Source organism: Nannobrachium achirus, assembly GCF_963921795.1.
Source record: "Nannobrachium achirus genome assembly, chromosome: 3".
Classification (NCBI taxonomy): Eukaryota; Metazoa; Chordata; class Actinopteri; order Myctophiformes; family Myctophidae; genus Nannobrachium; species Nannobrachium achirus.
Genome location: NC_137812.1, coordinates 77,237,809 through 77,262,564, shown reverse-complemented (window position 1 = coordinate 77,262,564; position 24,756 = coordinate 77,237,809). Strand labels below are relative to the sequence as shown.

Here is a 24,756-nt window from a genome sequence, read left to right as displayed (position 1 = left end):
TATGGATAAGTGATGTCACCTGCGATATCACCTGTGATGTCACAGTCATGTGTCAAGGGAACCAACCCATAGACTGTGAAAATGTGTACACACACATTAAGTTGCATTAAGTGAAGGTGAGGGCCGCATGTGGCCCCCCGGGCCGCCATTTGCCCAATGTATGGTCTATAGCATTTACCACGGACACATGAGTCCATGTATGGACATATTGATGACATAATGATGACATATTGATAACATAATGATGACATATTGATGACTCCTGGACTCCATATCTGTTCTGTTCTGTTCTGGTCAGCATCAGCAGCTACAATAACAAAGGACTGGACAAATACCGCCAAATAAGCATAGATGTAGGCTATGCCAAGATGATCTGAAACATATTATAGTAGGCCTAGGCTATATAGTTTGATCATTATGATTTATAATATCATAATGATAATATCATCATAATGAATAGTAAAGTTACTATGGTTTTCAAATGAATTTGAGGTTGAGTAAAAGTACAATATTTAGATCCGATATGTAGTGGAGTAGAAGTAAAAGCAGCAACAAATAACTCAAGTTGTACGTAAGTAGCCTACAGTACTTAAGTAAATGTACTTTTTTGTAAAGTTATTTTATACCACGTCCACTGCACACCTCACAACAAGTCAAGAACCCACAGCTGCAAGTTAGCAACAACAAACAACCAAAAAACACAAGTGTTTCGAACGATTCCCCATAGGAAGGAGTTCCGAGTGGAAAACCAACCATGAGCACAGCAGAAACAAATCACAGACAATCACAGACAATGATCACAGAGAAAGAGAGCACTGATATTCCCAGCGACTGTCAGCGACAGACAGCGAGTGAGAAGACTGAGTTTACAAAACAGCAGCAGACAGCAGTAGAAGAAGTGTCCAGCCGTGACACGCAAATTAGACAGCAGGCTAACACGCAACTCAAAGCCCTTGCATAGCCTGTCTCCGCTAAAGCAGCAACGTGGCTCCATCCACAACACACTTTAAGTTGAATGTGTGTTTACCTGATCGCTGTTGCTGCAGTTCCGTTTGAAGCTTTTTGAGCGGTGGTAAACCGCTCCATAGAGTGGCTGTGAGTGTGTCTGTAGCCATTTCTCCTCATGTTTTTGCCATAGTAATGTGTGTGTGTGTGTGTGTCTGTAGCCTGTACATCCTAGACTTATATCCTAGTCTGAAGACGTTATATAAGCACGACCACCGCTCACTTCACATTGGGTGTGATTTTTCTTTTTCTTTCTCTCATATCCAGAAAGATAAACGTGCATTGTCAAAGCGAATCTAAACAAACACTAGACTCTGAAAGGGGGCGGGGCGGAAACTCCCAAAGAGTTTCAGAATCAAGAAATGTCATGTCCTTTTTCTTTTTGGCCAATGGGACAATGGCAAAGAGCCGTGACAGCCAATCAGGGACATGAGTAAGTCTAGCTATGCGAGGTTAATCAGAGATGTCTCATTCAGGCTAAGATGGCAGTAGCGCTGGTGTCAAAAGACGCGCTGGTGTCAAAAGACAGTTCGGTGCGTTCTTTTCTGCAGAGGAGTGGGTGGTTGGGGCCTTTTTGGTCGGCGGGCCCTATACGCAGCCCTATACGCAGCCCTATACGCAGCCCTATACGCAGCCTGCGTAGTCTGCCTTTAGGGCCTCGGATGAAAAATATTATAGGGGTGCAGCGGGTGCCCTGAGCCAAACAGGTTTGGGAACCCCTGGTCTACAGTATAATAAGTAATAAGAATGTATGTAATGTATATGTATGTATAGTCTGCTGAATAAGAAGGTTCACAAAGCTCACAACTAAACTACTATAAACTTGGGAATCATCATAGCCTAGTAGCCTATCATTCATATTTAAATACAATATAACTGACATCCTGTTTCCACATACCTTATTAAAGTATATTTAATAACTGTATAACATAAATGACATCATGTTTAAACATAACCACCTTATTAAAAGTTGTAGCAAATTGCCCTTTAAGTGTTTAGTTTTTGGGGCTTTTCATCCGACATTTTTTTAAATAGTAAACTTAAAGTTTGCAACAACAACCCTCCACATGGATTACATGTGATTTTTTACCATGAACCCATAAACCCTATTTTACCATCAACACACCAAATACCTTCAATGCACAACAAAGGACACAGAAATAGAGCCAACACAATAATGCTTTGTATATACAGACACACACACACACACACACACACACACACACACACACACACACACACACACACACACACACACACACACACACACAACACAGTGAACTATAATATAACCCTATAATAATGTTTTGTTTCAATCAATAACCCTTCAATGTTCAGCAGTTCAAATGAAAAAGAAAAACACCTTTGTCAGGATGAAATCAAAAATAGTTCAGTTCCACAAAGCTCATTGTTTGTTGCAACGCACAACAACGAATTCTCAAATGACCCAAAAAGAAACAAAGAAAATAAGATAGCAAAATAAACTAATGAATAAGAATGTTTAAAAAGCTCACAACTAAACTACGATAAACTTGTGACGCATAATAGAAGCCTAATATGCATATTGTAATAACAGTGTAACATAACTGACATCATGTAGATCTATTCACATAACCTACCTTATTAAAAGTAGACTATATTTAGGCCTATATCCATATCATCATGTATTCACATAATCTACCCTTTTAAAAGTATATTTATAACATGACTGACATCATGGTTCCACATATTAAACCTAACAGATTATATTTATTCTCCATATCATGGAGTCAGTCGTCGTCGTGTGACTTTAAAATAAACTGTAACAAACTTTCACTTTCACTGGAAGTGACATTTCACCTAAAAGATAGACTTGTGCCTCGTCGTACGTCAGCACCGAGCGCCGAAAATATCCGATCTACAAGCTCACAACGCGTCTCGGACGCGTCGCTTTGTGAGCTTGTAGATCTGCCGTTTCGGCTCGCGACACCGTCGTACGGCGAGGTATAGATCGGCGGTTATAAGCTGACGTCACAGCAGAGCTGCAGAAAGCCTGGCTCTGATTGGACCAGTCAGTGAGATCCGGTCTAGAGCCCGCCCTCCTGTATCCGTTTTTTTTCACGCACACATACATATAAACACCGTTTCCGTATCCGCTCTGGACCTCCCCAGTAAACACTAGCCGTCATTTAGCCCTATGGTTATGGTATAGCCCTCATTTGAACCGTCTATCGTCAGTCTGTCTATAGACCGATTGTAGCTGATTACATTTAATCCATTATTCCATACTTGTTGATTAAAAAAACAGCTTTAATATCCACACCTGGTTTTCAAATATTGGACTAAAGTAATTTTAAGAGCCAATTTCACTATATAGTCTAGTTTAGTTGTAGCCGTCATCTGAACGCTTCCGACGTGCTGGGCAATACCTTTGAAAAATTCTAAAAGTGTAATAAATAATGGCATAATGCCGTGGTGCTGCTATGACAGCATACTATTAATTCTCTGAGTTACATAATTCATTCTGACACCAACAGACACAAACACGTACACAAGACTGCATGTCTCCCACCCCACCATACGATAATGATTAAATAAAATCGTTTTATACTGTAGCTATGCATCAATATAAAGTTAGTTTGTGTTGTCAAACAAAATGCACCGACCTCAAACGAACAGCGGGAGGCGATATGTCAACTACTAATAGCTGCTGGAATACATATAAGTAACAAGCTGTGCCGTGGTCTAGCGGTAGCGCACAGGTTTCATTAACAGAAGGTCAGGAGTTCAAACCCCGTCGACTCCCAGTGTCAAATAATAACAGTGTAAGAAATCATTACAAATACGATCAGCTGCGGTGGTTCGAGTAGCATACGGCGCTCAGAACCAAGGAATAGTGATTTTTAACCCTGCTGGCTGCCATCATTTTCACTACATTTTCACTACTTTCGGCGGCCGCTAGCGGCCGCTAACGGCGTTTAAATGACGGTGATACAATGTCTAGTCTATACTAGACGGTGAAAAAACTTTAAAATTTAAACTCGTCACAGACCGGATCTAGCTATACGTCCGGTTACGGCGAAGACGTCATTTGAACGCGATTTAACCCCCAAATTGCTTAGTGGGTCAGACCGGATCTGCAGCCTGCATGTCTCTTTACTAGTCCCCAGTGTCCACAAGGTGGCGCCATTTCTACATAAAAGCCATTGATAAAACGGAGCTCCGAGGCTCTAAAAATGTTCTTAAATGTAGTACCAAAAGTAGAAAGTAGCCTGTACAGCTATTATTATTATAATAATTATTATGTTTCACACGTTTTCAAATGAGTAAAATGCAAATCAACAAGCTCACAATGTGTCACACGTGACGAGCTTGTAGATCAGCTATTTTCAAATGAAGAAATGTAAATTGGGCTGAAGAGGTTCATGTATGTTTTTGTAATAAAACAATACATATGCAAAGTAAATAGTAAATAAAGTTTTCAAATAATGTAGTGGAGTAAAAGTATCATATCAGAGTCTCTGAGATGTAGTGGAGTAGAAGTAAAAGTACTCTGAGATGTAGTGGAGTAGAAGTAAAAGTATCATATCAGAGTCTCTGAGATGTAGTGGAGTAGAAGTAAAAGTACTCTGAGATGTAGTGGAGTAGAAGTAAAAGTATCATATCAGAGTCTCTGAGATGTAGTGGAGTAGAAGTAAAAGTACTCTGAGATGTAGTGGAGTAGAAGTAAAAGTATCATATCAGAGTCTCTGAGATGTAGTGGAGTAGAAGTAAAAGTACTCTGAGATGTAGTGGAGTAGAAGTAAAAGTATCATATCAGAGTCTCTGAGATGTAGTGGAGTAGAAGTAAAAGTACTGAACATGGAAATACTCCAGTAAATTAAATCTACCAAAAACTGTATTTAAGTAGAGTATTTGAGTAAATGTAATTAGTTAGGCTACTTTAGGCCTACTTCATCGTAGGCCTACAAAATGTTGTGACTTAAACTCTCAATCAATTAAAGAGTCAAGTCTATCATAGATGTAATTTATCAATGTTGACATTATTTGCATATCTATGATATGAAAGTAAAAGTCAGACTCATAAAATACATCTATGATAGTCTGATCCAAGGAGGACTGAATAAACCAAGATGCTTCAGCTCACAGTAGGCTGCTACTGTAGGCCTAATAATGTTCTCAAAGTAGGCCTACACGCTACAATAACCCATGTAAGTTAACAGTATTATAATAGAGAAGAGGTTGAGATCATTACTATTTAAACCTATGAATTCATAACTAATATTTCCATAAAACCTACCAGTTTAATGTCCGTGTGTCTGCCTGTCAGTCTGTCTTCCGCATAATGAATGCATGTGACTGTAAATGATAAAACTTTCACTTTCACTGAGAAGTTATCGTTCATCTGTACTGTATGTGTAGCTCCCAGTCATGTCCACAGGAGGGCGCCATTGCTACACGAAACGGAGCAAACTGAGCACTCGCTCCTAGTGGTGGAAAACGTACTCACATGTTTTACTTTATGTAAAAGTATCAATACTGCAATATAGAAATACTTTACTGTGCAAGTTCAAAATGTAGGCTTCCTACTTGAGTAAAAGTACGAAAGTATTGTTATCAAAAATGAACTTAAAGTAGGCCTACCAACAGTAAAAGTACAAAATGTTTGAAAATAGCCTACGTATAAAGTAGGGCTAAAGTGGGTTAATTTATGTTTCATAATATAACATTTATATCTGCAAATTAACTAGTAAATAACTTTGATAATTTGATTAAAAAAAAAAAGGGGTTAACAAAACATTTATGAACAGGCATCCCGCAGGCCAGCTACTGTGCTAGGACCCCTCGGTAGGACCCCGGAAGTGATGTGTGTAGTTTTATAACAACAGAAGAACAGCTGACTGTTGAAGGTGAGAGAACAGTGAACACTCTGTTCATTATAATCACTGTTTACAGTAACAGTTTGTCCATTATAATCAGTGTTGAGTCAGAAATGTAAATAATATTGTTCTTTGGTGCAGACATGCAGTTTGTGTTTTATTCAGACCCAACAAGTGTACAACGTTCTAGAGCTCAGCATAAGAGGGGGCAGCCCTCTATTCAGAAACACCCCTACTTAGAAACACCTCTATTCAGAAACACCCCCATTGAGGTTAGGGTTAGGTGACACCTCTATTTAGACAATCTTCTGAATAGTGGTGTTTCAAAGGCTGTCTCATTTATGAATGATATACAGCCTAACTGTTAGCCTGTGTGTGTGTGTGTGTGTGTGTGTGTGTGTGTGTGTGTGTGTGTGTGTGTGTGTGTGTGTGCGTGCGTGCGTGCGTGCGTGCGTGCGTGCGTGCGCACGTGTGCGTGGACCAGCATGGTGGTCTTACAGCAGTGAAGGGGGGTCCGCGGACCCCAACCAGGAGGGTCCCCAGGCAAATTCATTAATATAGCATCACACAATCATTCTAAACCTCTTTAACCATAATTTAATACGTTGGCTTTTATTTATATTTATTATGTAAATAATCTTGAATTCTTCTGGTGTGAAATATTGTGATTAAATTATAAAAAAGTGTTTTCAGTTTTATTAAAGAGCTGTGGGGACAGAACACTGTTACTGAACAAACACTCCATAACAATGATTATATGATTGATTTAATACTTTATTAGCAGTTTGTAAAAAAAAGCACATGAAAGTTCAGTTCAATACAAGGATCTGCAGAGAGGATTTAAACTCAAGAAATCGCTATATGGCCTGTTTCCAATGGGGTCTTTTGTACTCAATTCATAATAAAGACAAAGAAAATGTAGAAAAATGCTTTAACCTTTGAACATGTTTTATGTTTTGATGAGAGAGGATCAGATCAATAATTGTTAGATTTAGATTTTATTCATAATTCTACAGCTGTCAGTACTGTTAGGTGGGGAGAGAGAAACTATGATGTGAATATAGTCATTGTTGGGAGAGTTGTTCCCTCGAGGATGGTCAGAAAAGTACAATACAGCCTAACATGCTGGTATTGATGAGTGTCATGTCTTTTTTTTTGTTTTCTTCAAAGTCAGTGTGTCATAAACATTTAGAACTTTACATTACCTGTATATACCGGTACATAACCTTCTGTTGAAGTATTGTCTTTCACAGCAGGATAATGACTGTCAGATAAAACCCAGTAATCCACCTTTTCTCCCAGACTAACCCTAACCCTCCACAGTCAGAGTTCAGGGTTTGAATGAATGTAGAATTATGTGCAGGATGTTATTTGCATACAGATTTGAGGGGACTTCATTTTATTGACCACATCTTTTAAAAATATTTAAATTTAAAATAATAATCCTCTCTCTCCAGGGATCACCCTCCCATGTGCCAATGTTGGCACCCGTGTTTCTATGTCAGCAATCTGGCCAGCCATCGTCAAAGAAAAGGTCCTTTTCACTCAACTGGAGCTCAGTTAGTCTGTTCTTGAGAGACTAGTATGTCAGTGGTTCTCAAACCTTTTCATGTGAAGGACCCCCAAAATGATATGTATTTGGCCACGGACCCGCATCTCAAAATATCTAGTTCCAGGGACCCCCCAGAAGCAAAATTTGAGTTACAAACGTTCGCTTTGAAAATACATGTATTCAAAGATTTGCACACAGACTTTTTCAAAAATAGCAGATCTACAAGCTTGCAGCGTGGCACTCGGTGCCGCGCTGTGAGCTTGTATATCTGCTATTTTTCACTGATTAAAGCATTCAATAATTCTAGGCCTTTGTGTTGTTTTCTCTGTGTCCTGTGCGTTGTGCAGCCCAGTGCGTCCGTCCCTCCCACCATGCACCATGAGCGTCTGGCAGAACTATAAGGTCCTCATAGTGATGGGAACGGGCCTGGGTTTGATCCATCTGGGTTGGTACGCTCTGAAGAGCAGCCCCGCCCTGCACAAGAACCGACCCGACTTCATCCCTGAGCCTGGCATCGTCAGCTACGTCACCTCTGGCAAGACCAAGTAGACTGGACTCCAAGGTTAGTTTATACCCTAACCCCTTCTCTATGCCAAGACCAAGTAGACTGGCATTAAGGGTGAGTTTATACCCTAACCCCTTCTCTATGCCAAGGCAGTAGACTGGCATTAAGGGTGAGTTTATACCCTAACCCCTTCTCTATGCCAAGGCAGTAGACTGGCATTAAGGGTGAGTCTATACCCTAACCCCTTCTCTATGCCAAGGCAGTAGACTGGCATTAAGGGTGAGTTTATACCCTAACCCCTTCTCTATGCCAAGACCAAGTAGACTGGCATCTAAGGTTAGTGTATACCCTCTGCGAAGGCAGTAGGCTGGCATCCACTGTGAGTTAAACTGTATACCCATAACCCTATGCCAAGGCCAAGTAGCCTGGACTGGCATACACTGTGAGTTTATACCCTCTGCCAAGTAGACAGATATTTTCTGAGGTGGCAGTAGACTGGCATCCACTGTGAGCTTTTATTATTGTCCTTTTATGATTCATTATGTTTCATACTTAGATCATAATATTAACACATAAAAAGACCTGAGGCCAATTCAACATAGTTCCCCCCCATTTTTTGTCATATTTTCGTCTGGCTCCCAAACGGTGGATATGAACCATTGCAGTCGCTCTTGATATTTCATATATCCCGGTTTTTCAGATATCCACATAGAAAAATATCTAGGTCCACACGACAAAGATATCTAGGTCTAACAAGCACACACACAGTAAAGTCTTCAGAGATATCCGGGTTCCCTGTCTACATGGATCCAGTGAATCGGATATTTTTCAATCTCTCCACTTATTTATGCTTTGTGGGTCAATTTTACTATTTAGGCTTTTAGCAGACACTCTTAACTCAATTAGCGCCGATCCCGAGAATACTCATGAAAAATACTCGAGTAGCACATGGTGCCGATCCCGAGTATCCTGAGGCAGACGGGGAATCTCATCTTTAATGTCCATTATCTCCAAACAACACTTTCAAAGGGAGGATGGCAGTATGTTGACAACGAGCGATTCCGGTGAATGGCGTGATGACGTCAGACCGGAAGTGTTTACGCTATGGACTTCTAGCCTTCAAAATAAGACAACGGTCGTGGATGCAGCCTGCGGGAGGCGCGCTGGACATTTTAATCCGTTAATTTCTGGAGCACAAAATGAGTTAATCCAGAGCGATTTACAATAAGCAAGCATCAACATCAATACATCAAAAAAATAACGCATTAGGTCGACCGAGCACCTAATCAGTAAAAGTTACTTTATACAAACTACAAAATGCTGTCCGGAGACGAGACCACCATGGGTCCACATGGAGACCACCATGGGTCCACATGGAGACCTAGACCACCATGGGTCCACATGGAGACCACCATGGGTCCACATGGAGACCACCATGGGTCCACATGGAGACCTAGACCACCATGGGTCCACATGGAGACCACCATGGGTCCACATGGAGACCACCATGGGTCCACATGGAGACCTAGACCACCATGGGTCCACATGGAGACCTAGACCACCATGGGTCCACATGGAGACCTAGACCACCATGGGTCCACATGGAGACCACCATGGGTCCACATGGAGACCACCATGGGTCCACATGGAGACCTAGACCACCATGGGTCCACATGGAGACCACCATGGGTCCACATGGAGCCCTAGCGGGCCGCTAACTCTGAGAGAACCAAATGGACCCTTACAGGTCCATGTGGTTCCATCATTAACCCTCCCAGTTCAATTAACTCTGAGAGAACCAAATGGACCCTTATGGGTCCATTTGGTTCCATTAGTAACCCTCCCAGTTCAATTAACTCTGAGAGAACCAAATGGACCCTTATGGGTCCATTTGGTTCCATTATTAACCCTCCCAGTTCAATTAACTCTGAGAGAACCAAATGGTTCCATTATTAACCCTCCCAGTTCAATTAACTCTGAGAGAACCACATGGTTCCATTAGTAACCCTCCCAGTTCAATTAACTCTGAGAGAACCACATGGTTCCATTAGTAACCCTCCCAGTTCAATTAACTCTGAGAGAACCAAATGGTTCCATTATTAACCCTCCCAGTTCAATTAACTCTGAGAGAACCACATGGTTCCATTAGTAACCCTCCCAGTTCAATTAACTCTGAGAGAACCACATGGTTCCATTAGTAACCCTCCCAGTTCAATTAACTCTGAGAGAACCACATGGTTCCATTAGTAACCCTCCCAGTTCAATTAACTCTGAGAGAACCACATGGTTCCATTATTAACCCTCCCAGTTCAATTAACTCTGAGAGAACCACATGGTTCCATTAGTAACCCTCCCAGTTCAATTAACTCTGAGAGAACCAAATGGACCCTTATGGGTCCATTTGGTTCCATTAGTAACCCTCCCTGTTCAATTAACTCTGAGAGAACCACATGGTTCCATTATTAACCCTCCCTGTTCAATTAACTCTGAGAGAACCACATGGTTCCATTATTAACCCTCCCTGTTCAATTAACTCTGAGAGAACCAAATATTTGGTGATGAGACTGGTGATGCGAGGTTAACTCTACTGTGTGTGTGTGTGTGTGTGTGTGTGTGTGTGTGTGTGTGTGTGTGTGTGTGTGTGTGTGTGTGTGTGGTGATGGTACAGTAAAGTGACGCTGGTTGTTGGTTCTTCTTCTACAGATGAAGACTCAGAGCTGGTTGAGGAGGAACTGGCTGTGGGCTGCTGGGGGGTCCTTCATGGTGGTCCACCTGGGGACCTGGCTGCTGCAGAGGACCATGAAGAACTCTGTCCGCTCCCAGAGGGCCCTGAATGCCCCGTCCCAGGACGGGCCCCCCCTGGGGGCGCTCAAGGACATTACATCCCCTCAGGACTGATTAAACATTTTTGGAATAAAATATCTTGTCAATTTCACACTGAGGCGCCTGGACTTCTTGGTGCCCTGATCCTGCTGTATGTTAGAGTTCTCAACGGGCCTGAAAATTAAGGCCCGGCCCAAACTGGGCCCTAACTGGTCCTTAACTGGTCCTTAACTGGTCCCAAACTGGGCCCTAACTGGTCCTTAACTGGTCCTTAACTGGTCCCTAACTGGTCCCTAACTGGTCTTTAACTGGTCCTTAACTGGTCCGGCCCTGAGGCCCAGTGCGGCCTGACTAGTAAGCATACATTTTAGACCCTACCTGGCCCAAAACGTTGGGTCGGGTTCGGGGGGGAAGAGAACTCTTATCACAGAGTAAAAGTAATAAAATAAGAAAAATAAATAAATTTCTGTAATTGAGCCGAGGCCCGGCCCGGCCCGGTTCATCAGCATACATTCTGTCTCAGTCTCGTTGGGTCGGTTTGTGCACAATTTGAGAACTTTACCGTATATTGCAGTTTGTGAGTTTTAAAGGGCCAATGTGGAAAAACGATTATTATAGCATTATAATGAACACTTCAATGATCTGTCCAGTCATGACAAATGAATGTGTTTAGTGAATGTTTTTATTTACTGTAAGACATTTAATAATCAATAATAATAAATGTTGACTTGTTTCATCAGATTGTTCACCCGTGGAAACTTTGTTAATGGTCTGCTTTAAAGGGAAACGTTACTATCACAGAATGATTTGGAGGACCCCCTGTAGTAACTCTGAGGACCCCCTGTAGTAACTCTGAGGACCCCCTGTTAGAGGTGGGACGTTCGTGAACGAATCGAGTCTTTTGAACGGCTCTTTGAAATGAACGATGGGATCCGGTTCACAGTAGGGAGCCGTTCCTTTCTAAATGAACTGTGGTGGGAAAAGTACTCAATTTATTTACTTAAGTAAAACATATCAATGCTGCAATAAAGTAGAAGTTTGGAATGTTATGTTAATGTACTTGAGTAAAAGTAAAAAAAATGTACTTAAAGTACCAATATTAGAACGTACTCATTATGCAGAATGTCCTGTTTCACAGGTTTTCCAATGAATAAAATGTTGAAAAATAATTTGAAAATAGCAGATCTACAAGCTCACAATGCGTCGCAACGCGACGCATTGTGAGCTTGTAGATCGGCTATTTTCAAATGGCAGGTTTGTACCTACCGGCGGTATGTGTCCGAAATAAATTTATATAGGGTTGAAGTTATTTGTAATAAAAAAAAAGTAACTAGTAGAATGAGCCAGTCTTTTGAACGGAACGGATCCCAGAGATCCGGCTCACTTCAAAGAACCATAAATCCCATCTCTACCCCCTGTAGTAACTCTGACTCTGAGGACTGTTGAAGACCCCTGCCATAGGGAACCATGGCTTAGGAATGCAACAAAAACTAAAATAAATATATTTAAATATATATTTTTAGGGAGAACTATCCCTTTAAAGATCATTTATTTTCCTTACCTTGAAATAAATATATCTGTAGATGATATGAGCATTGATTGTTAAGATACTTTGAAGTGTGGAAAAGAAAAGTAAACACGCAGACCTTTGGTCTCCTGCCTTCTTGTTTCTGAAAGCCTAAAACATGATGTAAACTAAAGTCATCCTTTAGTTTAAAACATGATGTAAACTAAAAGCTGACTTTAATTTAAAACATGATGTAAACTAAAAGCTGACTTTAATTTAAAACATGATGTAAACTAAAAGCTGACTTTAGTTTAAAACATGATGTAAACTAAAAGCTGACTTTAGTTTAAAACATGATGTAAACTAAAAGCTGACTTTAGTTTAAAACATGATGTAAACTAAAAGCTGACTTTAGTTTAAAACATGATGTAAACTAAAAGCTGACTTTAGTTTAAAACATGATGTAAACTAAAAGCTGACTTTAGTTTAAAACATGACGTAAACTAAAGGCTGACTTTAGTTTAAAACATGATGTAAACTAAAAGCTGACTTTAGTTTAAAACATGACGTAAACTAAAGGCTGACTTTAGTTTAAAACATGATGTAAACTAAAAGCTGACTTTAGTTTAAAACATGACGTAAACTAAAAGCTGACTTTAGTTTAAAACATGATGTAAACTAAAAGCTGACTTTAGTTTAAAACATGATGTAAACTAAAAGCTGACTTTAATTTAAAACATGATGTAAACTAAAAGCTGACTTTAGTTTAAAACATGATGTAAACTAAAAGCTGACTTTAATTTAAAACATGATGTAAACTAAAAGCTGACTTTAATTTAAAACATGATGTAAACTAAAAGCTGACTTTAGTTTAAAACATGATGTAAACTAAAGGCTGACTTTAGTTTAAAACATGATGTAAACTAAAAGCTGACTTTAGTTTAAAACATGATGTAAACTAAAAGCTGACTTTAGTTTAAAACATGATGTAAACTAAAGGCTGACTTTAGTTTAAAACATGATGTAAACTAAAAGCTGACTTTAGTTTAAAACATGATGTAAACTAAAAGCTGACTTTAGTTTAAAACATGATGTAAACTAAAAGCTGACTTTAATTTAAAACATGATGTAAACTAAAAGCTGACTTTAGTTTAAAACATGATGTAAACTAAAAGCTGACTTTAATTTAAAACATGATGTAAACTAAAAGCTGACTTTAGTTTAAAACATGATGTAAACTAAAAGCTGACTTTAGTTTAAAACATGATGTAAACTAAAGGCTGACTTTAGTTTAAAACATGATGTAAACTAAAAGCTGACTTTAATTTAAAACATGATGTAAACTAAAAGCTGACTTTAGTTTAAAACATGATGTAAACTAAAAGCTGACTTTAGTTTAAAACATGACGTAAACTAAAAGCTGACTTTAGTTTAAAACATGATGTAAACTAAAAGCTGACTTTAGTTTAAAACATGATGTAAACTAAAAGCTGACTTTAGTTTAAAACATGATGTAAACTAAAAGCTGACTTTAGGGTTAGGGTTAGGGTAACCCTAGGGTAACCCTAACCCTAACCCTACATCATGTTTTAAACTAAAGTCAGCTTTTAGTCGAAGGCTTCAACAAATAACTGCTATTTAAGATAAGATAAGGGTTATTGGTTCAGGTGCAGAGATTCACACTGGGGTCAGGAAACATTCAGCTTCTTAAAGGGACAGTCCACCACAATATACACCTTTTGTTTTCTTATCCATTATTATGGCTGTCACAGTTATGACATTTTACAGGACGATTAATCGTCGCACTACTACTTTTTACATGTAGTACTTTGTGCTTTTTGGAGAAGACTGTTCTGTTCCATTTGTGTTGTAAAGTTATGTGTGAACATTCAGTGAGGAATCAGAGTGATTAAAGTTATTATGATTAAAGGTCACAGTGTTGACAGCATTCCTTCCCTGTGAGGTGAAATAAGAACCCCTGCTTTGTCCCGTCTGAGTATCCATGAAACCTAAGCTTCTTTCACACAAACAAAGCTTTCATCACAACAGGTTTCCCAGAGTGAGTGCTGTTCATCAATATCTCTTCACTATGCTTAGTAAAACAGATCTGATTTGTGCTGTACTTGATGAGTTCTTTTTCCATCTACAGCCAACTCTCTTCACCAAAAATAGCAGATCTACAAGCTCACAATGCGTGACAAGCTTCCCCCCAAAATAGGGTGGTTAGACGTCAAGTACGACCAGTAAGACTCCCTAATCGGGAGATAATCGACCGTCAGGTCGCATACACAAACTTTAGAAGGAAATGGTAGCCAATCAGGAGGGAATATGGGAAATGGGACAGATCCATGTTGATGACATGACTTTAGAGATAATGTGTACCGCTTTGTGTGATTTTAGGGCAAAATACTGTGTACTGCTTTGCGTGATTTTAGGGCAAAATATGTAGGAGCAGTGTCCAAAAATGTGTCTTGCAAGAATCGGCCTGATGGTGGCGCTAGAAGAGGGGCATGTGAGAAATGAGGCGGTGAGGGTTGTGGTTTGGCAGCCAAGGAGTGTGTGTGCAAAGTTTGGCATGGATCGGGGCAACGGTGGCGGAGATATGAGTAGGGGGAACGTGTGACGTGACGGATAGACTGATAGACAGCCGGTGGAGATTTTGAGAGTAACTGCCACCTGACGGTTGCAATAACATTATTTTCCGTCAATTCTGATGGAAACTGATATTTCTCCAATATGATGTAAGATTCTAAAAACTAACAGTGCATTAGAATGACCAGGGAGGGTTCAGTTGTGTTGGTCTGTTGTTCACAGGAGAAACAGAACAACATCTTTCTGTTGTTCACAGTAGAAACAGAACAACATCTTTCTGTTGTTCACAGAGAAACAGAACAACATCTTTCTGTTGTTCACAGAGAAACAGAACAACATCTTTCTGTTGTTCACAGAGAAACAGAACAACAGCTTTCTGTTGTTCACAGGAGAAAAGGAACAACATCTTTCTGCTGCTCACAGGAGAAAAGGAACAACAGCTTTCCTGGACTTGGGATAGTCTTCAAACTTCTGCTGGTAGTCCCTGTAGGAGAGAAGAACACAGACAGAACACTGTTCAACACCTTAATGATGGTAGTCTATAGGAGAGAGGAGATCACTTTTCAACACATCCATTTAGGTCTAGAATTATTGAATGCTTTAACCAGTGAAAAAATAGCAGATATACGAGTGCCGCGCTGCAAGCTTGTAGATCTGCTATTTTTGAAAAAGTCGTGAAAATGTGTGCAAATATTTGAATATATGTATTTTTTAAAGCGAACGCTTGTTAAATTTTGCTTCTGGGTGGTCCCTGGAACTGAATATTTTGAGATGCGGGTCCGTGGCCAAATACATATCATTTTGGGGGTCCTTCACATGAAAAGGTTTAATTGAGAACCACTGACATAGTAGTCTCTCAAGAACAGACTAACTGAGCTCCAGTTAAGTGAAAAGGACCTTTTCTTTGACGATGGCTGGCCAGATTGCTGACATAGAAACATAGGTTTTTCAAAAAATCATAGAAGGATTCAAAAGACACTTATAGAATCGAGTCAAAATTCTAATTTTCAAGATTTCTCAAAAATAGGAGATCTACAAGCTCGCAGCGCGGCACTCAGTGCCGCGCTATGAGCTTGTATATCTGCTATAGGGGGTTAGGAATGAAAAGGGTTAGGGTTGGAATTAAAAAGTTTGAGAAACATACAACATTTTTTTATCTGTGGTGCTCAAAGTTTTTTTTTTACAATTCTAGGACCCCTAGAATTGTATGCGTTTGACCGTGGAACCCATCTCAAAAGATTTGGTTCCAGGGACTGTGAGAGAGAGATTTGAGTTACAAATGTTTGATTTAAAAATATATATATTCAAAGATTTGCACAACCTTTCAAGGTTTTTCAAAAATAGCAGATCTACAAGCTCACAGCACGGCACTCGGTGCCGCGCTGTGAGCTTGTAGCTTGTAGCTTGTAGATCTTTTTTACAACTGAGAAAAGCAGAGCCTGCGTTCACACAGCTACAAGAGATTAAGAAGCACCTTTTATTTGCAAGACAAAACATACATGACAAGTTGACAACGCTCCCTAGAGGCATTTTGTCAGGTCAATATTGACTTGATGATCCCTAGAGGGTGGAAACGTTCTGTTTTCCATTTAGCTGGAGAAACAGGCTCTTTTCTCAATGATGCCTTGTTGGCTCATGCGAGGTCCATGTGTGTGTGGATCTGCTATTTTTGAAGAATCGTGAACATCTTTATATATACAGTATTATTTAAAAGTGTACATTTTAAACTACATACAGTCCATCTAAAGACTTAACAATATTGTGTAAAAGTAACATTTCTTCTGTAATCTAATGATTACCCTTCATATATTCTAGATAAATTGCACATGCAGTGAAATATTCCAAACCTTTTTTGTATTTTTTTTTTCACGATGTTTCCGGCAGAGCAGGCCTCTCATTCTGTGGACCTTAATGACCAAACTAACAGATACAACTGAAATAAAAAGTACGGCAAGACATCACAGGTCATCATTCTGGTCTTGTGGGTCCCTGGCTATAAGCTTACCTGTGATGGTGGAACGCTCTAGATTTAAGCTTACCTGTGATGATGAAAAGCTCGCGGGCCGATGGAGCAGATGGAGAACAGGTTACCTGTGATGGTGCCAGGCTCGCGGGCAGATGGAGAACAGGTTACCTGTGATGGTGCCAGGCTCAGATGGAGAACAGGTTACCTGTGATGGTGCCAGGCTCAGATGGAGAACAGGTTACCTGTGATGGTGCCAGGCTCAGATGGAGAACAGGTTACCTGTGATGGTGCCAGGCTCGCGGGCCGATGGAACAGATGGAGAACAGGTTACCTGTGATGGTGCCAGGCTCGCGGGCCGATGGAACAGATGGAGAACAGGGCGAAGGAGAACGCTGGCAGGGACCAGGTAGCGATGGCGTAGCCGACCCACTCTACCATCTCACCCAGGAAGTTGGCACCAGAGACGTACTCGAACATCCCACCTAGACCAGAGGGATCAGTGAATCAATGAACATCCCCACTAGACCAGAGGGATCAGTGAATCAATGAACATCCCCACTAGACCAGAGGGATCAGTGAATCAATGAACATCCCCACTAGGCCAAAGGGATCAGTGAATCAATGAACATCCCCACTAGGCCAAAGGGATCAGTGAATCAATGAACATCCCCACTAGACCAAAGGGGAACAGAGTGAATTCATGTACGTTGGGCTGTCATGATCAACGCAGGACTTTCATGAAGGTCAAGGCCGTCGTTGCCCCTCAGTTTGGCCTTAATGCCCCTCAAACCAATGGCATGACCTGAGGCCACAGTGGCCTTAATGCCCCTCAAACCAATGGCATGACCTGAGACCACAGTGGCCTTAATGCCCCTCAAACCAATGGCATGACCTGAGACCACAGTGGCCTTAATGCCCCTCAAACCAATGACATGACCTGAGGCCACAGTGGCCTTAATGCCCCTCAAACCAATGGCATGACCTGAAACCACAGTGGCCTTAATGCCCCTCAAACCAATGGCATGACCTGAGACCACAGTGGCCTTAATGCCCCTCAAACCAATGGCATGACCTGAGGCCACAGTGGCCTTAATGCCCCTCAAACCAATGGCATGACCTGAGACCACAGTGGCCTTAATGCCCCTCAAACCAATGACATGACCTGAGGCCACAGTGGCCTTAATGCCCCTCAAACCAATGGCATGACCTGAGGCCACAGTGGCCTTAATGCCCCTCAAACCAATGGCATGACCTGAAACCACAGTGGCCTTAATGCCCCAGCTGACTGTACCACTTTCTGCTCTGTCTCTTTCTTGTCATGTAGACACCAGTGTCTCTTTCTTGTCATGTAGACACCAGTGTCTCTTTCTTGTCATGTAGACACCAGTGTCTCTTGTCATGTAGACACCAGTGTCTCTTTCTTGTCATGCAGACACCAGTGTCTCTTTCTGGTCATGTAGACACCAGTGTCTCTGAAATCTTAACTCCCCCGAGTCCCCATCTTTAAACCAATCCAGTGACTTTGATTGGTGCAGAGCTGAGCATGGATCAGATTGTAAATACCATCATTTATCTATTTCACTGCAGATTATAGGTTATCATCCCTAACCCTGAAATTCAGCACATTCTTTCAATGGACTAAAAATAAAACTAAGTTTTATTTGATGTCCTTCCTGCCCTGGCATTTGACCTTTGTGCCCTCAAACAAGTGGCCACGCCCCTAAAATGACAAAATTCCAGGCCTGGTCAGGATTATGACTTTTTACATGATGATTAATTCTCGCTCAAATAACTGAAATTAACTATTTAATTGTGTTTTTGTTGTTGACAATTACATTTCAGTTTGGCTTGTAGGTTTTGAAGTTGCACATGGCAGATATGACACTTAACCTAAATATACAAAGAAATGACTGACATATTTGACAACTTTAAGATTAAAAAAGTACATTGATAATGGAAATAGCCGATCTAAAAGCTCACAACGCCTCGCAGTGCGAGGCGTTTTGAGCTTGTTTGTTGATCTGCTATTTTTGGCAAAAGTTCTCAGAATATGGACACTATAGATCACATAGTGCTTTATGGGCTGGTTGTGTTGCATAGAACAATGAATGTAACAGGAGACACAATGCATTGTGTAAGTGAAGCTGCATCAGGGTGCAGGGACGTGCTGGGCCCCTGATTCAGCCCGGGAAAAAGATTTGCAGAGGCCCTCATTGCGCGCTATAGAGAGAGATCTCTCTATAGCGCTGCGTGACAAGTGACAAGCCAGTGGGCCATGAGTTATATTTCATCGTTGTCGGGTGGAAACCTTGTACGTCCAAAACCGTTTGTTTTGTATTTATCATTTTAAAAATGATTTAAACTAGTGAAAACAGCCAATCTACAAGCACACAACGCCTCGCACCGCGAGGCATTGTGTGCTTGTAGATCTGCTGTTTTCACTACTTTTGTGCGACAGCCTTGTATGATGAAGCAGGGCTTTGCGTTGCGAAAAAATGTATACATTTGAAACTTGGAGATACGAAGTTTCTGTCCGACAGTGACGATTTACTTTGTTGGCCGCCCAGCCCCCAAAATGGAACGAAGGCCGACATTTTATTTAAAAATGTTTCCTAATGGGAATGAACCGGCCGTTCCAGCTTTCTTAAGAAAGCTAAAAACATAAATGGTAAATGGTAAATGGTGCATTTATATAGCGCTTTTAATCCAAAGCGCTTTACATAGATTGTGCATTACATTCACCCATTCACACACACATTCATACACCGGTGGCGGAGGAAGCCATGCAAGGCACCAACCTACTCACCGGAGGCAATTAGGGGTTCAGAGTCTTGCCCAGGGACCCTTCGACATTAACTCAGGGGGAGCCCGGATTCGAACTGGGAAACCTTCGGGATTTATACCCTTCGTGCTCTAATGCCAGTTTCTCTACCCCTGAGCTATGCCGCCCCTCATACTAACCCTAACCCTAACTAATCCCGCCGCAACATACTAATCGGTGCCATCTATAGACCGCCCGACCAAAATGATTTCTGTGAGTTACTGGAGGAGAGCCTTGCACCGGTGGACAATGTTGAAAAATACATTATTGGAGATTGGAACATAGACATGCTTCGTAAAGAAGCTCCTCTATTCAAAAAATTCAATAAGCTTTGTAATCAACAGGGTTTCACTCAGCTCATCACCAAGCCAACTAGGGTTACAGATAACTCTCAAACCACCATAGATCTCATTGTAACCACAGACAAATCTAAAGTCTCCGCGAGTGGGACTATTGAATGTGGTGGCCTAAGCGACCATGATATAATTTACTGCACCCGTAAAATACATAAGTCCAAAGCTGACGGCCACAAAACAGTTGAAGCTAGAAACCTTAAAACCTACTCTAGCGAAGCCTTTAATCACAAACTGGAGAAATCTGACTGGTCCCCAGTACTAGCTAGCACTCAGGTCGATGAAGCCTGGCTGGGCTTTAAATCCATTTTCAACACTACCCTAGACGAAGTGGCTCCTTTGCGTAGGGTCAGGGTTAAAGCCCGCTCACAGCCATGGTGGAATTCGGAAATCTGTGAATCAATGAAACTCAGAGACAAAAAATACTCTGAGAAACGCAAATATAATCACAAACTCAAAAAAGGCCCCAATAATCACCTTGAAGCCAAATTAGAAATAGTCAGTTTAGAGGCTAATAAACTGAGAAATCGGACAACCTCCTTAATCCTTTCTGCCAAAAAACACTACTTGGATGAGAAAGTTGAGGAAAACATCCACAAACCACGAGACCTATGGAAGCTATTTAAAACCCAGCTAGGCTGTGGTGCTAAACTTAGATCCATAGCCAGCAACATATCCATCCAAACTCCCATAACCCTCCTCACTGACAGTCTCGATGTAGCCAAAAATCTCAACATCTATTTCACCTCCATGGCCAAAAATCTGGTCAATAAACTGCCCGCTCCATCTGGGCTGTTTGGTGTTAGGCACATCTTGAAATTCTACAGGAACCTTGGGGTATGCAAAGACAATTTTAAACTTGCCACAGTGACAACTGATGAAGTGTTTAAAGGACCTACACCATGAATTTTCACTTTTTCTATTTTAAAACCTTTTTTTGGGGTCCCACTGGCACCTTCTATCCTCACAAAGTCCTATTTCTGTACATTGTGTCTTTCTCTGGTTTTGGGAAGACAGAGATGAAAAGCTTTCCACGGGTTCTCAGAACAGTGCTGTTCTGAGAGTTGACGCATGTGACGTCACACGCGTTTCCCGTTTTTTTTTTTTCAGTCAAAAAAAAATGAAAATTTCAAAAAAAAAAAAATTTCAAAAATTTTTTTTTTCAAAACTTTTTTTTTTCAATTTTTTTTTGAAAAAAATAAAATAAAAAAATTCAAAAAAAAAATATTTTTTCCAAAAAAAATGTTTTAAAAAAATGTTTTTTTTCAAAAACTGTCAAAAACTTTTTCAAAAACTGTCAAAAAGTTTTCAAATTTTTTATTTTTTCAAAACTTTTTTTTTTTCAAATTTTTTTTTCAAAAAACTTTTTTTTCAAAAAACTTTTTTTTCAAAAAACTTTTTTTTTTCAAAAAACTTTTTTTTTTCAAAAAACTTTTCAAAAAACTTTTTTTTTTGAAAAAAAAAACTTTTATTTCAAAAAGTTTTTTTTTCTTCAAAAAACTTCTTTTTTTTCAAAAAACGTCTTTTTTTTCTGGAAAAACCCCACTAGATGCGCCCCTGAGCAAACAGAGGCCGTTTTGGTATTGCAGCTGGAGAGCCTCATTATAGTAGAGCTAGAACAAACAAAAAGAATGGTCAGAGTGTTTGTTGAGGGTTAAAACCTATCTAAGACTCAATTTTGAGCATATATTTATACAAAAAATATAGTTTTAAAAGCATGGTGTAGGCCCTTTAAAAAACTTCGCACCCTACCTCAATTCAAGGCCGCTGGCCATGATAAAATCGCCCCCAAATTTCTCATAGACTCAGCTGCCACCATTGCCCCAATCATTACCCATATTATTAATCTATCTATCAAGCAGGGTTATGTCCCCCAGGACTTCAAATTAGCTAAGGTAACCCCCCTGCACAAAAAAGGCAGTAAACTTGACCCTGGCAACTACAGGCCAATCTCAATCCTTAGTTCCATCTCTAAGGTAATGGAAAAAATTGTCTATGAACAGGTGGCTAAATATCTTGAAGAGAATAAACTGATCTACGAGTTCCAGTCTGGCTTCAGAGAGTCCCATTCCACAGATACATGCCTCATCTATTTGAATGATTACATCAAACGTGAAATTCACGATGGCAAATATTGCGGCATGGTCATGCTGGACCTCCAGAAGGCATTTGACACCGTCGATCATTCTATTCTGATCGAAAAACTCAAAGCTATTGGTCTTGATAGCACAGCAGTGAGATGGATGCACTCTTACTTGGTGGGGAGGGAACAGATGGTGGAAGTCAACGGAACCCTGTCCCCCCCCCTCCCAGTAAACTGTGGAGTACCTCAAGGGAGTATACTAGGACCACTGTTGTTCTTAATATACGTAAACGACATGTCATCTGCTTGTGACTGCAATCTGTTTCTGTTCGCGGATGACTCGGCTCTCCTAGTCTCCGGCAGAGACTTATTGCAGGTTGAAAAGGCCCTTAACTGTGAACTTAACAAGATCTGCACCTGGCTCAATGACAACAGACTCTCAATTCACCTAGGCAAAACTGAATGTATCCTCTTTGGATCTAGTCAGAAACTTAGCCTAGTTGAGAACTTCACAATTAAAGTAGGTGACACTGTGATAGAAAGAAAAAACTACATCTGCTACCTGGGTTGCATCCTGGAGGCTAACCTATCCAGTGAAAAAATGACCACCAAGGTAATCAATAAAGTCAACCAACGAATTCGCTTCTTGCAAAGGGTTGCCCCGCTGATCAATACTAAATCCCGAAAGACACTAGGAGGAGCTCTTATTGGGCCCCTCATTGATTACGGAGTCCTTGTCTGGTATCGCGACGCCCCAGCCGCCTTAAAGTTAAAGCTTCAAACAGCCCAAAACAAACTAATTAGGGTTGTGCTTGGTCTCCCTCCTCTGACCCACCTTACCGATCATCACCACGAAAGCGTGGGATGGCTCAAAGTAGCTGACAGAGTACAGCATCTTGCAATGGGCCTGGTGTACAAGATACACTACACCTCCAAGATTCCCATGTACCTGACAAACTACTTCTTAAAGGTCAAGGATGTTCACGACCACAACACCAGAGGCAGCTCCACGAATCATCATCAACGTAGATTTAACACTAAACAAGGCTCTAACTCGTTCTCCTGCTACACCATCAACATGTGGAATGCCCTTCCTCAAGCCCTAAAGGAGAGCAAATCCCTAGCCTCCTTCAAAATTGGTATGAAAAGTCACCTTCAGACAGCTGCTACCCGTGACTTGTAAATAGACTAAGCCCCCATGCCCCCCCCCCCCCCCCCCCCTTTTTTATTATTCTTTTTTCTGCCTTTGTATTTGATGTTATGCTTTTGAAACTGATATTATCCTAGATAAAGTACTATGTTCTATCCGTCTGTCTTTCAATGTTATATGAGATACTTAAAGTGTGGTTCCTGTGGAAATAAGCCTCGGCTTTCTAGGATCTCCTTTTAGTTGACCTTGTACCAGTGATTTGTACTGTCATGAAACTGTACTTTTTTCTATTGCAAACTTCTAATAAATTCTTCAATCAATCAATCAATCGGGAGTTGTCCCGCTTTTCCCAATGGCCAGCACGTCCCTGGACACAATGCATTGTGTAAAGTGAAGCTGCATCAGGGTGTGTTCTGTTCTGCCTGGCAACAGGAGTTACATTTCATATGTTTACAATGACCTGACCTGGAGAGACCAGGCATCAGTGGTGTAAAGTAACTAAGTAGATGTACTTAGTACTGTTTTGAGTTATTTGTACATCTCGGATCCAAATATTGTACTTTTACTCCACTACATTTATTTGAAAACTTTAGTTACTAGTTACTTTGCAGATATCCTTCTTTCAGGAGGCCAGAGAAGGAGGTAGTTATCACTTCTCCCATAGACAGGTGAAAACTCACCTTTCAGGAGGCCAGAGAAGGAGGTAGTTATCACTTCTCCCATAGACAGGTGAAAACTCACCTTTCAGGAGGCCAGAGAAGGAGGTAGTTATCACTTCTCCCATAGACAGGTGATAACTCACCTTTCAGGAGGCCAGAGAAGGAGGTAGTTATCACTTCTCCCATAGACAGGCCAGAAGTGAGCCCCCCCCCTTACCTTAGCCCCACCCCCTTCTTTCTCCTATCCTATATATCCTATATGTTTTATAACTGCACTATTATTGAATGTTTTCTTTGCTTGCTATTTGTTATGTCCATGAATTAAATACGAAGGACTTCCAACGTAAAACATACCGCGGGCGTCGAGTGCACAAGCAAACAGACACGGTGCCAAGCACAAATAAAGAAAATGTACGTCGATAGACAACAAACTAAAACTGTGGAGATAAGCATTTCTACATTTGCCCGTCCATTGGTAACCCGCGACGAGTCGAGAGGCAGTGTGTGTGTGTGTGTGTGTGTGTGTGTGTGTGTGTGTGTGTGTGTGTGTGTGTGTGTGTGCGCGCACACGTGCGTGTGAGAGAGAGACGCTTTTCTTCTCCCTAGAGCAAAGGCAGCGTACCGACCAAACGCTCAGTGTATTTATAGCTGTAGCAGCTTGTTTGAACGTTCTATTGTTTTATTTTTATATCCAGAAATTACTAACTAATAATAGACTTATTTCTTACATACAGCTATTATTTTAGATTTTAGATACCCGAATGTATAGAAAAAATGTATACATTTTCAATAACTGTTGAGGGCCGGCTAGCCTAGATGCCCTGTGCATTCCAAGGGATAGAAGGGCGGGGACACAGCGGCAGCTCCCTATTGGATCTTTG

The 24,756-nt window shown here is 40.9% G+C and overlaps 1 protein-coding gene and 1 long non-coding RNA gene across 2 annotated transcripts in view; one reads left to right on the top strand and one right to left on the bottom strand.

Annotated features, from left to right (window-relative positions):
• The first annotated feature begins 5,827 nt into the window (after positions 1–5,827).
• LOC308281399 lies at positions 5,828–11,394 on the top strand. The gene is made up of 3 exons (XR_013961843.1): positions 5,828–5,894; positions 7,764–7,978; positions 10,625–11,394. It is a non-coding gene; the product is annotated as an uncharacterized lncRNA (long non-coding RNA).
• Positions 11,395–15,260: 3,866 nt separating this feature from the next.
• The window catches only part of srd5a2a (steroid-5-alpha-reductase, alpha polypeptide 2a), a gene marked incomplete at both ends in the record, with an annotated part of 35,772 nt that continues 26,276 nt past the window's right edge, over positions 15,261–24,756 (bottom strand). The window contains 2 exons of the mRNA XM_080722812.1: positions 15,261–15,327; positions 17,141–17,291. Of these exons, the coding sequence (XP_080578938.1) occupies positions 15,261–15,327; positions 17,141–17,291 (218 nt within the window). The remainder of the gene's footprint in view (positions 15,328–17,140; positions 17,292–24,756) is intronic.